This window comes from Nannospalax galili, unplaced genomic scaffold (assembly GCF_000622305.1).
Source record: "Nannospalax galili isolate Female #2095 unplaced genomic scaffold, S.galili_v1.0 scaffold1508, whole genome shotgun sequence".
Lineage (NCBI taxonomy): Eukaryota > Metazoa > Chordata > Mammalia > Rodentia > Spalacidae > Nannospalax > Nannospalax galili.
In genome coordinates this window covers 986,680-1,000,956 of record NW_008358858.1, presented here as the reverse complement: position 1 = coordinate 1,000,956, position 14,277 = coordinate 986,680, and the positions used below count along the sequence as shown (strand labels likewise).

The following is a 14,277-nucleotide window of genomic DNA, read 5'->3' as shown; positions in this document are numbered from 1 at the left end:
AAAAAAAAAAGGGAGAAAGGAGCCGGTGAACACTGCAGTGTAATATGGTAGAGTCTTCATTAGAATAAAATAAGAAATGTGAATCTGTCTTTAGAAATCAGTTCTGATTACAGGGAACCCAGTAAGCAATCACTTTAAAAATACTTTGTTTAATCAGGTACTGTGAAGGTAACTGCTTTTCTGTGTTGCTAAAAAGGTGAGGAGTAGCCAATGAGCTATCCTGAATGGCTGGCTTAAGACAGGCTCTTGGTTCAAAGGTGCTAGAGACTTTCAGCAAGTTAGATACTGAAAAAAAGGTAAGCACTTAACTGTCATTCAACCAATACACTCATGTTCCCTTTCAGAAACCTAACCCTTCACTGTGGTCAGGTCCCTCAGTTTAGTCACATACCTGGCTTCTACAGGACATGGCTGTAGCCCACAAATAACACCAAAACAAAAAAAACAGCCCTCAGCTTGAGGTTCCTAGGGGTTATGGGGTGGGAGTCCTCTGTGGCTGTCATCTCAGGCCTGTATCTCTTGTTTCTGGTCTACAAATCTCATTCTCCTTTTGTAAAATGCCAGAAGGAACCCTGACTTTGAGAGAGAGAAGTCGCACATAACACTTAAGTTTCAATCTCAAATTTAAGGTAGCCCTATGAGGCCCTGTGGCTTCAGGACAGTGTAACATGAGTCTTATCACCACAAGCACTGGTAATCTGAAGGGAGCCTTCCTATGCTTGGTGTTTGGTTTTCTGCCACTCAGATAGGAAGTTCCCAACGGGCAAGACACAGCTTGCAGACTGGCACTCTTGGGGTTCAATACTTACAGGTCCCTGCTCTGGAGACCTCTCACGGTGAAGATGAGCCACACAACACAGGAGTGGAGAGCCATTTGCATTTTAATTGAGAATGATTAGCCCTTAAGTGGCTATACTGGTGATTACAGATGGTTTCAATTTGGAAGACAAAATTGCTCATGGATAAATCAGGAATTCCAAATGCAGAATCAAGCACGAACTAGGTATTGTGAGAGCTTCTTTGGTTAAGTGCGTCAAGAGGAAGCTCCCTCTTTCCATCTCTCCATGTCCATCATAAAACCCAAAGCAAAACAAAAGCCTCAAAAACTAAGAAGGGACAAGCACAAGATTCTTAAAAAAGAAAACCTACATAGTATGAAATTAGTTTTTATTTTTAGCTCAAAATAAATGCATAACATTTTGCCAAAATCAAAACTAAAGATGAACACTTAAAAAGGGGGAGGATGCACATTTTTCCCTCCCTGGAGAGACCAGTAAGGCAGACACCGTGATGTAGCTTGCTTTTTTCCTCAGGACTAGTCTAGGCAAACAAAACAAAAACCTCTCCCCAGTGTTTCCTCTACTGTCAGCTGTATCTACCGGGGCTGTGCCTGGTAGGATATAACCCCAAACCCTCCCGCCCCAAACCAACATGGAAGAAGGAATCTGAAACGTTAGGAAACCTTTAACCTGTTCGTATAAAATCCTTCCTAAGGAGATTCAGCGAGGGTAATGCCCCTCTGCAGCATAGCTGAGGTTTTTCGGTGTGTCCTGGGTGCATGGGCACCTTGGGGGAATTTATCCCCTCAGTCCCTGGGGTGCTGGGCTCACATTTTACCACAGGGATGTCTTAAAATTGAATTTCAGTTTCAGCAGATACTTCAGATTCACCTGAGCAATGTCATAGACAATGTACCTGAGGAGGGAGAGTGAGTCAAGGAGCCAACGATTTAGAGTCCCTGAGACCCAGTTTCCCAAATCCAATCCCTTGGAAATGGGGGAAGGCTGGTGCTGGGGGAGCCAGGTTTATCCATACAGCAGGGGAGTCAGGCCTCTAAGTAAGCACAAGAGACCATCCAAGGGGAACGTTGCCAACTCTACCCATACCATCCTGCCCCGGGTGACATTAGCACATGTATCCAATGGCACAGCTCCTGAACGCAGAGTGCAGTCATGAAAGGATACTCGTTATACAGCAGGCAGGTGTCATTAACACCTGATGGGATCCCAGTCCCCAGTGGAACCTCTACACCCTCCAGTGTGATGCTGGCCGAAGGGTCAGGAGTGGTTTTGCCCAAACCTGCAAGACAGGGCAATTGTTAGGTATGAGAAGGGATGTGAAAATGTCCTGGGGACATGAGGTCTACTGGGTGTGTGTTCAGATCCTATGCTCTGCCCCTCAGATGCAAACCTGGAGGCTGTAAAGTAAGGTTCCCAGGCATTAATCCTAGCTGGTTTTAATGAGAAGTCACAGCAGCTCCAATGGGGTCATACTGCTGCTGAACAGAATTCAACTGAGTCACTCCAAGGCCTTGATCATCATGTGCTACCCAGTCAGCAATCTTTGGTGCGCCAGAGGTCCCCCTCCCTGCCAGCTACAGCTGGTCAAAACCCCAGGGCAACTAAGTGTTCCTGGTGCCCCACAGAACTTCTATGGCATTGTGACACTAGCTGCTGCCAGAGCGTGAAACGTTTTTATTTTTAAATGAACCCCTGGCTGACAGCCTCAAGAACCCAGCCTTGAGGAAAGGCACAGACCCCACCTCTCCAAATCCACCATGTATGTCTGGCTGGAGGGATAGTACCTTTGACACTGTGTTTGCCCTTGGGTAACTTGCTGATATGCGAAGCATGCTTAAGTTCATACCTATTCAAAAGAGACAAGTCTCGGAATCCATCCTCACCATGGAACCTCCCTCTCCAGCTCCTGGACTCCTCAAAGCTTGGAGTTTCTTTTCAAGTATAGAGTCTACAATGACCGCCACTGCTTTGGGGCTACTTCTAAAGAAAGGGATTATCTGGAGCTGTGGCCAGCTGCTTGGAGGTTCCTGTCTAGTCTACCGTGGCCTAGTCCACCAACTTGCTCTTTTGGTTACAACTGATAAGATTAAGTGGTTGCCTGAACCAAGCTGGAGGAATCAGATCTCTGTGAAGAATTCAGACCTGAGATCAAGGGCCTGTTTCCCCGAGGTGGTCTCAGTGAGGAGTAGGGGTGTCACATGGTAACCATCCTGTAAGCAATTCCACCTGTTTCCCCTTCCTCAGAAAGGACAGATGTTCCTGTCCTTTTGTTTTCTCAGGCATTCCTTAACTTGAGTTGCTTTCTACTTACAAAGAGTCCTCCTAATTTGAGAGTCCAGTATCTGGTGGGGGGATTTCCATGGTCAGTGCTTGGCCAAGAAACCTTTTGTTCTTCCAGCTCATTCTTCCCGCCCTGGCCTCAAGGGCCAGGACACTTACATGTTTCCAAGAGCAACTTCTCCCAATAGTATTAGGCCAATGGGGTCTCCCTGAGATGTGTGGCAGTAGTTGGCACTCTTGGATACCATGTCGGCAAAATAGATCCCTTTCCCAAACATGTAGCCTGTCTGGAGAGTTGGAAGAGAGACAGCTGAAAACCTTTAAAGGGAAGTCAGGCTTTCCAGTCAGTGCCCACATAAGCCACCACCTAGCCAAGCCCTGCAACCATCACCTCCACGAGGCACCTGCTTTGTCAAATGCCAGTGTTGCATGAGGGGCTTTAAGAAGTCACCTAACAATTCTGGACCCCACTTTCTCTCGACCAGGAACAGAATCTTATGAGGCTAATGTGAAGATTAAATGGTCGCTACTTAGACCAGGGCCAGGCACATGTACATAGCCAACAAACCTGGCCACTTCTAGAGTCTTCCGAAAGATAAGCCCGAGACTTGGGAACTGAGGCCAGTGTCCAGCCACATACAGGATAGGGCACCAATGAGTCACTTAAGCCTCTTCACTTGCCTCACTCTCTACAATCAAATCAGTGCAGGGCTTGGATGGCCACCTCAAAGGGCCTGTTCGGCTGGTTCTTTCCATAACTTGTAGATGATAAAACCATTCCTTATCTTACCCACTTATTGGTGAAAAAGACAGTAGCTCATGGATGCTGCCAGAAGGGGAGAGGTAGAGGAATGCTTGGGCTCCATGTGGCCTGTATCCCAAGCCTGTTCTTTTCATGTTAACACGCCCAATTACCCTTCATGGCACCCCTAGCCTAGACACATTTATTTCAGAAACTGTCTTAAACATGTGCAGCTGGCTCCAGGGTTGGAGCTGGAGCTAGAAAAAAGATGCCTGGCTAAGGCCACTGTGGAGCCACAGCTGAGCCAATACCTCATCAACAAACAGGTCCTATTCTTAGGGCACATGCATTCTCACCTAAGTACCCAGCTCTTAAGGAGTAGACTACTTCAGGGACAAGTACTCCCATACTTCTCCCCATACCTCTGAAGCCAACCACCTACCACAGGTGCTTCAGGTGGGGCTATCCGCAGACCCTGAGATAAGATGCCGGCAAAGTTGGTGGTCCTGGACCCGTGCCATAGCAACCTCCTGTTGTGAAGCTGCTTGAAGGGTTTGTAGCGCTGGCTTTCTCCCTCACGCTCTATCTTAAAGATCTGGGTGGATCATTAACAAAGGAGAGAAAGAAACAGTTGCTCATCACTCTGGTTAACTGGAAGAGCTGACTGGACATGAGCTACTGATACTAACCACCTAGAAAACTTCAGCCTTGTTGCAGTACGGAGGTTTTCCACAGGCCGGGGACCCAATCTATAGAACCCAGGGCCCCACTCACCAGGGACGAGCCATTAAAAAAATTAGTACTGCTGAGTATCAAGGCCAGCCTGGTTTACAGAGTTCCAGGCCAACTGGGGCTACAGGGAGACCCTGTCTCACAAAAGACCAGACCGGACCGGACCAGACCAGATCACTGTGTAGCCCTGGTTGGCCTGGAATTCTCTATGTCGGCTAGGCTGGCCTTGAATTCACTCAGATCCGCCTGCCTCTGCCTCCTGAGTGCTGGGATTAAGGGTGTCTGCTATCACACCTAGATTTTACATTGAATTTTTGATGATTATTTCTGATTCTACAACCAAGTCTGGGGATACTGTAAAGAGCTATTATCAAACTACATAAAAATTACTAATTTCTTACTGGTAAGTCACTTCCTCTGCCTTTTTAAAGCAAAGCAGATCACTCTTTCCTAGTTAGGCCCAGGGGTGGAGAGTAGGCAGGGGAGATATGGCAGAATAGGAAAGGGATAGAGAGAAGGGTTCTTACATCTATCACCTCCAGGTCATAGGCATTGTGAGTGGTGGCGTGAGTGTTCTTAACATACTTCCTGATGACCTCAGCTTCTTCAGAGTCTTTGTCAACCACCTGGAAAACAGGCATCTGGAATCAGGGCAGGGAGACCCCAGGAGGACCCCATGGTGGCAGGAAGAACAAAGATACACAAGATCGGGGGTTCCAGGCCATCCACCAGTAGGCAGGGGCCACAGTCCCATCTGCCTGAACATCACTTCTCTACTTGGATTGCTAGAGAAGGACCTCAGGCCCCTTTTTGTCTATGATCAAGGATGTGGGCCAAGCTAGAAACAGGAGGCACACTGTCAGTGAACCAGAATCAGGAAGAAGGAACAGACTCTGGACCAGCAATCCAACTTACTGAGACAAAACACAGGATAGGAGAAGAAATCACATTATTTTCTCCCCATCCTCAGTCCTAGGGATGGAACCTTAAGAAGGTTCTTGCTACAGGAATTCTGAAGAATGAACACTCAGTCGCTCTTGACTCCTGAGGGCCATGTGTAACACAGCACATGGCCCAACAAGGCATGTCAATGTTACCATACTAAATAAACGGAGTTTATTATGCAGGATGCTATGGACGTTCTCTTAGTCTATTTTAAGTTCAGAAAACCTAGAAATTCTGGTCTTCCTTGCTGCCTCTTAATTAAAAGCTTCAACTATAGATGGAAATGAGAGTTCTTTCACCAAGATCCTACAGCTTTCCCATCAAGAAGGTACATTTGGTATCACACCCTGCTTGTGAGGTAGTGAAGTATGGGGAACAGTTAGCTATCTGGGACTCCACTTGGTTTGGGCTATGTATATGCCCCCTTTCCAATAATGCATGTGGCAGCCTGAAATCCTTAACTGCCCATTACTACACACACACAGAGCCCTCTCCAAACAATGCACCTAGCAACCTGTTAACAACCTAGGGACCCCACCCCTCTGCATAGCTGCACACACATCTTACTCCAAACAATGGAATAAGTTTCACCTCCCCTTCCGGACCATCAGATCTGACAGATTCTGTTCAGTCATATTCTAGTTATATCTAACTCTAAGAGTAGGGAGGTTGATACAGCCTGAACTGGTTTTGGGTACATGTTCAGCAAGGCAAACTGTGTCCTCTAAGTAAATTTTAGGGGGGAATCTCCTATTTATCATCTTATGCCTATGCATAATTGGACATAGAAATGATTAAAATCAGATGCAAATGGGAAGAGACATGCACAGTGGGCAGAGGGCTTATGTAGTCCAAGCCTGTCAATCAAAACAGAGAATCATCCAAACAATGATACTTCTGCAAATCTGTGTTTTTATTTCAATTCCTTGACTAAGAGGCCAAGAACCTAGAAACACCTGCTCAAGGGCAGGCTGGAGAGTGGAGGCACAGCCTAGGAAGGGCAATTCCTGCCTCCCTGAGCCTCTGACACACTAAGTTCAAGGATGTATGTGCTTGAAATAGGGGAAGAAAAGGAACTTTCAACAGAATCTTCAAAAACCAATCACTTTACCAATCTGAGGCACTAGCTCAGGAACCTCCCTGGTTTTATACCAATCTGTGGCACTAGCACAGAAGCCTTCCTTGCTCCCAGGTTTGCAAGAACTACCACTGCCATCTGGATGTGAGAGGTCAGATTCATGGCTCAGCTGCATGTTTAAGGAGCTTTGAAAGCCTTAGTGCACACACTCAGGTTGGAGGCACTGCTCTTGGGTGAGCTGCTGCATACTCGGGAACAGATGGGCACCTCACCTTAATGTCAGTTTTGAGCTTCTCGTAGTTGACATCAATGGGGTCCTTACTGGTGTCATCAGACCCACCCCTGAGAAGACTGTAGGCCACCTCGATGTCCAGGAGGTTGTCTAGCATCTCCACCTTGGCCTGGGGACAAAAGAAAGACCTGGAGCCAACTCCACAGGGGAGGAGACAGACTGACCCCGCTCTTGAACAGAACCTCTTTATGGAGATGACATCCTACACAGTGAGGGACGTTGGTCAGAGCCTGCCCTCAGCTCTCACAGTGGACACGCACAGGCATTCCCTAGAGTGCTAATGAGGCAAGTGGCAGATAAGAGAACTCTTACAAGGCTGACAGGCAGGGAGATGCTTATAAATAAAGATGCCACAAGCTAACCTCAGCCAGGAACTCTTGGGGGCCCTTATGTCAAGACAGTTTAACGGTCCTATCCTAGGCCAGTGGCAATTTTCCAGTCTGACTTGGTAGCACAAAGGAAAGAAAAAGTTGATCCTACCCTTAAAAACCATGGTTAGGAAGGGCAGTTCCAAGGAGTAAGATCCCAGTCCGAGCCCAAGAGCCCATTACCTGTACACTTTCTGCATTATTCAGGAGTGGGGGCTTCTTCATTCCAAAGTCATGGGGGATCAGGGTATAGAAACGATTGGAGAGATCCAGGATCTGGGAGTCACTGCTGCCCTGGGACACTGCCTGGAAGGGAGGGGGCAGAAGGAACACAGGCCTGAAACATCTGGTTGCATGCAAAAGAAGGAAAACGGGTCACCAGAGAACCTTCCCACTGGAGTGGTGGCACTGGCAGGAGCAGGATTCTGCCCTGTAACAGCAGCACTTGTCCACATAATGAACTGTGTTATTTTACACCCCCGTATAAAGCGTTACTGCAGAATCTATGCCCTGGGGTTATGGCTATTGTTGTAAAATTCCTTTGATTTTCATGTTTGAAAATTGTTCAAATGTGGGTGCTCATGGATATATATATATATATATAAAAAATCCAATCAGGCCCACTTTTATGTGCCAGGAAAGCCTGCACAATCCCAATAGAGGTGGGACACACAGGGAAAGAGGTCACTGTTCAGAAATTAGTGCTGCCTGGATTCTACAGCTCGTTCTCCAGCACCAGCCAGTCTTTCCTGGTGGTACCTTTTGCTCTTCTCACAAGAGGCTATGCCCACTCTCAAATACAAGCAGAACTCTCTGGTCTCTTGAGCATTCTTGAGCATTTCACTGGAAAGCCCCAGGGGCTGGGGGACTTTGGTTGACAATTAATCAACATGAATGAAAGATGAGAATCTTTTTTTCCTGTTTGATGACTTTTCTTTTTATGAGACAGGCTGGCCTTGAACTCATGATCCTCCCACCTCAGCCTCCCAAGTGTAGGGATTGCCTGTGTATGTAAACACACCCACGCATGTTGGAGGTCCAAGGACAACTTTGTGGAGTTGGTTTTCTCCTTTCACCATTATACTGGATCTGGGAGATTGACGCAGGTCACTAAGCTTGCACAGTAAGCACTCATTGGCCCTCATTCTACCTCTTAAGGACACACAAAATTCTCCAACAAGCTTATAGGGAGCTTATTACATATATGATGGCTGAAAACATTATTATTTGTGTATTCCGTGACAATCTTTGGCCAACAATAGGGACTTTTGTGATAGTTGCTGAACTGATCCTCATGAACCATGGTTCAGCACTTTTTCTGTTACCATAAGGCTAAGTAAGTCCCTTCCTAGGAGAAAAGCTAGCCTGCAGAGGCTCAGGTGGTGAGGCCGTGGTGGTGCTTGCTCACCTGCTGGACCTCGCTGAGTATGGAGTAGGCGGCCTGGATCTGCCTTCTGCTCAGCTTCCCCAAGGGCATCTTTTGGAGGTCAATCTGAGGAGACAAGGGACCTGAAGGCTGTGTGTTCTGCGGTGTGGTAACAGGAACACTGGTCCCTCATAGAAGATTCAGAGACCCACCAGCACAGCCTCCTTCCTCCATCATGTGGAGGACAGGGCCTCTGTAGAAGAAAGTTCTCACACACATCATTTCTAGCAGGGCTAAGCCAACTGTGTCTTCCCAACCCCATGTGCACAGCTCTGAAGGAAGGACTGGCACAATTCCCACAAACCCTGAAGGATGAAGGTCCATCAGTCAAGCTCTCATTGTAGGCTGTCTTGTCTAGGGCCCTATAGCCAAGGCCCTTGTGATCCAGGCCAGAAACAAGAACCTCAAATTTCTAAGTGGTGAATATTATATTTATACACACTTGAATTTATTTAAGTCAATCCTGTCCCTTTCAAATCAGCCACCCCTAAAGGCTACATATTTGATCTTGTTACCAATGATACCTCAGGAGTTACCTTTAAGAAAAGTTATGAGCTGAGAAGGCAGAAGTGCTATCAGTTTGGGAGACAAATGCTCTTTGCTTTGGTTTCTGCTATAGCATGGATTTAGAGTGGGCCCCGAATGCTTGGTCACTAGCCAAGTGTTATTGGAGGTGGTGGAACCTTAGGAGGTAGGGTCCAGTGGAATAAAGCTAGGTCACTGGGTATACTTTTGAAGGGCATATTGGACCCCAGACTTTCTCTTATTTCCCAGCCCATGAGGTGAGTGACCTGTTCTACCACACTCCTGCCATGACATACTATCCCACCAAGAACCCCAAAAGCAACAGCACCAACTGACCATGAACTGAATGAAAGCTCTGACACAGACCTCCTTATAAGCTGACTTTCTCAGGTATTTTGTTATAGTGATGGAGGGTAACCTTCATCAAATGATACCTAATCCCTCCTGTGAGTAAACTGGTCTGTGTTGCTTACTCAGCTCCCAAGCTGAGGCATTTGAATGCCAGTGAAACCCACAGTATCTGGAGACTGTGATAGAGTAACTGCTGGGAAGACTGGAGGCAAGGTGAGAACATGGCTTGGCTTGTGGTCCTTGTCATGCATGCCCACGCAGAAGCACCTCTGTCCTACCCGCCACTATCCCACTCCCAACCTTTGCCTTTTCCTTTGCCCTCATGTATGTAAGGCAAGCACTTTACCACTGAACTATACCCAGCCAACTTGTTCTGAGAAACAGCTGACCTGAGTTTTATTGGTTGGAGCAGGGTCAGGAAGCTCTCTCACCCCAGGACAGTGGTAGTCATATCAATTTTTGTTTTTCTACAATTGAGTGAAGTCTTAGACTTCTCATGGCACCAGCTAGGTGGTGTGCCTGGTCCCCAAAGAACCAGGCCCATAACACCCTACCACAGAAACAAAATGGAGAAAAGCACAAGGGGGACAAGGCCCAGGGACAACCCTCCACAGCATACTTCATGTTTCATAGCACACTAAATGACTTAAAAAAAAAAAAGATGGTTTCACTATGCAGCTCTGGTGGTCTGCAACTCACAAAGATCTTGCCTCTGCCTCCTGAGTGCTGGGATTAAAGGTATGCACCATGCCTGGCCATACAAAATGGCTCTTGATCAGCATAAGCAGGCACTGCAGCCTTGGAACTCAAGACCTCTAAGCAGGACAGAGGTGGGTGTGTGGCTCTCATTTTTCAGACAGAGAAGACAAGAACTCAGCAGCTTAGTACTTACCACCATGCTCAGCAAACGAGCAGCTAAGCTGCCATGGCACCCACCTCATACTCCACCAGGGCTTTTTTCATGCTCTCCACGTCGAAGATCATCCCAACAAGCTCCTGAATTGGCTTTGGGAGCTTGGACTTGGAGCCAGGCTTTACTGTCAGCTTCTTCACTGCCTCTTCATCCTTCAGGATGGTTAAAAAAAAAAAAAAAATCAGGAAGAGGTCAAATCAACAGCCCCAGCAAAGCAGTGGTTTGAGGTGTTAGAGGGAGGTAACCAGGACACAGGCCGGAAAACAAGCCAAGCATTCACCAAAAAGCTGTGGACAGTAGTGGCTAGGAGGGTTCGCACCTGGGCAAAACAGTTCCTGTGTACTCCCAAGTCCTCCTGGCTGCTTCAGTTTGTATTCCAGCTGTAAGTGCAGAACCTGTCCCACCCTAGGCACACTAGTGCCCTGTAGAAGCTCCCCAGTGCCCACCCGTGTCCAGCTTGGAAGAGCTGGGCTGCTGTAAAGGTGAACCTTGGATAGATGAGGCAGATGACAAATAGACAAATTCTTCCCTTTCCCCTGCACCTACTTAACCCAGGGCCAGTTATAGGACAGAGTTTATGCAGTTTCCCTCAGTCCCCAAGTATCTGACACTTAGTCTCATTTCCTGTCAGCCAGTTTGACAACATTAAGCCACATCTTAATAACTGCCTCTGCACCCTACTATTTACCCCTGCTTTCTGAGATGTTACTGCCTAAACTAATTCCTGCCTCCTAGGACTGGTGTTGGTTTTCTGGGTTAAATTATTAGCCTCGCCAGGTGTGGTGGTGCATGCCTTTAATCCCAGCACTTGGGAGGCAGAGGCAGGTGAATCTCTGTGAGTTCAAGTCCAGCCTGGTCTACATAGTGAGTTCTAGGTCAGCTGAGGCTACAGAGAGACCCTGTGTCAAAAAGGCCAAAAAAAATTAGCCTCATGGTTTCTTTGTTTTTAAAATGCAGCTACTAAAAATGTCACACTACTTATTTGGCTCACACTGAAATCCCATGGAACATGGTGTATCTGGAGGACGTGGGGAGTGATACTGGGTCATGAGGGCAAAAGTTGTATTGACTGCCACTGGTATGTAAAGAAGGAGTCTAGTTTTATGATGGAAAAAGGACACTCAAGGTGAAATTAGCCAGATAGACATATGCCATAATGTTTTTTTCTTTTGAGACAGAGTCTCACTATGTAGGCCTGGCTGGCCTAGAACTTGCTATGTAGACCAGTCTAGCTTTCAGAGGTCCACCTGCCCCTGCCTCCTGAGTGCCTGACCTCTAAATTCTATTTTTAATTCATGACACACTTTTAGAAAGAATTTCTCCTTTGAGACATGCTAGATCCCAAAGACTTGGAATTAAAATTTGGATTCATTTATAAATATCTTCCCTTTGGGCTAGAGAGAGGGTTCAGGAGTTAAGAGCCCTTGATGCTTTCGCAGAAGCTCCAGGTTTGGTTCCTAGAATACACATAGCTCACAACCGTCTGTAATTTTAGTTCCAAGGCAATCCAATGTCTTCCTCTGGCCTTTGTGGGAACCAGGAACATATATACATGCAGGCAAAACACTCATAGTAATAAAAAAATAAAAAAATTCTGTTTTGCAAAGCATGAGGGCAAATGCTATCTATATAGCAAGGCCCTGACTTTACCAAACAGCAACCATCTTGCCACAAAAATATGAACTAAGAGGGAACCAAATGCTGTCTGGTATGAAATAAGAGTTTCAAAAAATAGATACTGATAATATTGGGACCAAAAATCTAGCAGAGCACATCAAGTTATTCTAATTATCTTGATGTCACATCAGGTGACTTCTACGATGACAAAGGTTCCAATAAAGTCTTTCTTTAGAAACCATGGGTTTCCAGGGCAACTTCAAAACTACTCTTTCCTCAAAGTCTCAAAGCTCCTACTGTTGTGGATGTGGCGATGTGTACTTGTAATCCCAGCACTCGACAGGGAAGAGTTTGAATTTAAGGTCAGCTTGAGTTACATAGCTAGATTTCATGAAAAACAACAACAACAACAACAACAACAAAACCCCAAAACAGTCAGGTAGGTTTTAATAGCATCTGGGAGGCAAAGGCAGGCAAAGGCAGGCAAATCTCTGGGTTCAAGGCCAGCCAGGGTTGCATAGTGAGACCCTGTCTCAAAACAAAACAAAAAACAAGCAAGCAAACAAAAAAATACCCCTACCACTACTCTTTTTAAAAAAATTCAGATTTATGTGTATGACTATTTTGCCTGCATATATGTATGTAAGCGCAGGCACCATGTACATGCAATACCCATGAGGCCAGAAGAGGGTGCTGGATCTCCTGGAACTGAACCCAGATCCTCTGGAAAAGCAGCCAGGTGGGGCTCTTAGCCACTGAGCATCTCTCCAGCCCACCACCAATATTTTTATCTAAGCTTCATCTCATACTTTATAGTATAGATTTTTAAAAACATTTTTCTGCAACTGAGATGATCATGTGATCTGTCCATTATTTAAATGCCAACCAACCTTGCATTCTGGGATTTCTACTGCATTTGAGCTTGGTGCATATATAAATCTGCATGTACTGTTTGATTTTGTTTTGCTACTTGAAGATTTTTATATTTACATAGAGAAATGTTGTTCTGTAGCAGTTTTGTGATGTCCTTGGGCAATAACGCCTCATGTAACGAGCTAGAAATTTTTCTATTTCCTGGGAAGAATCACTCTAAACTGGTATTGTCACCATTCAGTGACACCATCTAACTGGACTTAAATGGCTCTTTCCTTTTAGTAGAACAGATGCTGTAAGAATATTAGTGATTACCTGGCCATAGTCAATCTCCAGAGGGTAGAACTTTTTGGGATACTTTGTGAAGTTTTTAGAGTGCCAGGCATTTCCAGTTTTCTCTTCATATAACTTCATGAAGTGCTCAATGGCATCCTCCTTGGATGGCATCTGCTCCAGTTTGTTACTGCCAATCACTGTGCCCACGCGGCCCCAGGACCGGAAGATCCAGTACCTATGAGGGGGCAGGAAGGAGGCAGAGATGCGGATGAGCTCCCTGTTTTGTTCCAGATTCCAGGCAGCGAGGGGCAGTGCAAGCTCTCGCACCCTCTCATTACTGATTCAGTGGCTCTGCAGATGGAACCTAAGGCCTTGCACATGCTAGGTAAGTATGTTACTGCTGAGAGAGGACTTTAAACATGCCAAAGTAATCACCTTCATTTTAGTAACCAGCAAGTGTAAAACAGCATTAAAGATTACGCTTGGGGCTTGCAAATTTCACCTGCTTGGGAATTTTAGTATGTGTACAACAAGAAAACCATGAATCTTATTATTATTTTTATTTTCAGCTTTTTAAGACAGGGTCTCCCTGTAGCCCCAGCTGGCCTGGAATTCACTATGTAGACCAGGTTGGCTTTGAACTCACAGAGAACCTCCTGCCTCTGCCTCCCGAGTGCTGGGATTAAAGGTGTGCACCACCATGCCCGGCATGAATCTTAATTTTAAAAAATATTACTTTTACTTTATGTATATGAGTGCACTGCCTGCATGTATATAAGTATACCTGTGTCATGCAATGCCCGTGGAGGTCAGAAGAGGGTGTTTGATCCCCTGGAACTGGGGTTTACGAACAGTTGTTAGCCACCATGTGGGTGCTGGGAATCAAGCCAGGTCCTCTGTCAGCGCAGTTAGTACTCTTAACTGCTGACCCAAAGTCCAGAATCTTGATTTTTTAAAAAAGTCATTAAAAGAAAACAAAAGCCAGTTGGGAGATGTGAAGTTACACTCCGACAGCTAGGCCACACACATAGTTAACAGCTTCCATCTCTCCTCTGCTCC

General features: G+C 46.1%; 1 protein-coding gene across 1 annotated transcript in view; it reads right to left on the bottom strand.

The window, feature by feature from the left end:
• Nucleotides 1-863: 863 nt before the first annotated feature.
• The window catches only part of Parp1 (poly(ADP-ribose) polymerase 1), a 36,947-nt gene continuing 23,533 nt past the window's right edge, over nucleotides 864-14,277 (bottom strand). Inside the window, exons 13-23 of the mRNA XM_008822372.3 lie at nucleotides 13,258-13,453; nucleotides 10,476-10,604; nucleotides 8,646-8,729; nucleotides 7,421-7,543; nucleotides 6,850-6,978; nucleotides 5,082-5,180; nucleotides 4,265-4,417; nucleotides 3,240-3,367; nucleotides 2,585-2,646; nucleotides 1,965-2,079; nucleotides 864-1,695 (exon numbers count right to left, since the gene is read on the bottom strand). Coding sequence (XP_008820594.1) covers nucleotides 1,614-1,695; nucleotides 1,965-2,079; nucleotides 2,585-2,646; nucleotides 3,240-3,367; nucleotides 4,265-4,417; nucleotides 5,082-5,180; nucleotides 6,850-6,978; nucleotides 7,421-7,543; nucleotides 8,646-8,729; nucleotides 10,476-10,604; nucleotides 13,258-13,453 — 1,300 coding nt within the window. The 3' untranslated portion in view covers nucleotides 864-1,613. The remainder of the gene's footprint in view (nucleotides 1,696-1,964; nucleotides 2,080-2,584; nucleotides 2,647-3,239; nucleotides 3,368-4,264; nucleotides 4,418-5,081; nucleotides 5,181-6,849; nucleotides 6,979-7,420; nucleotides 7,544-8,645; nucleotides 8,730-10,475; nucleotides 10,605-13,257; nucleotides 13,454-14,277) is intronic.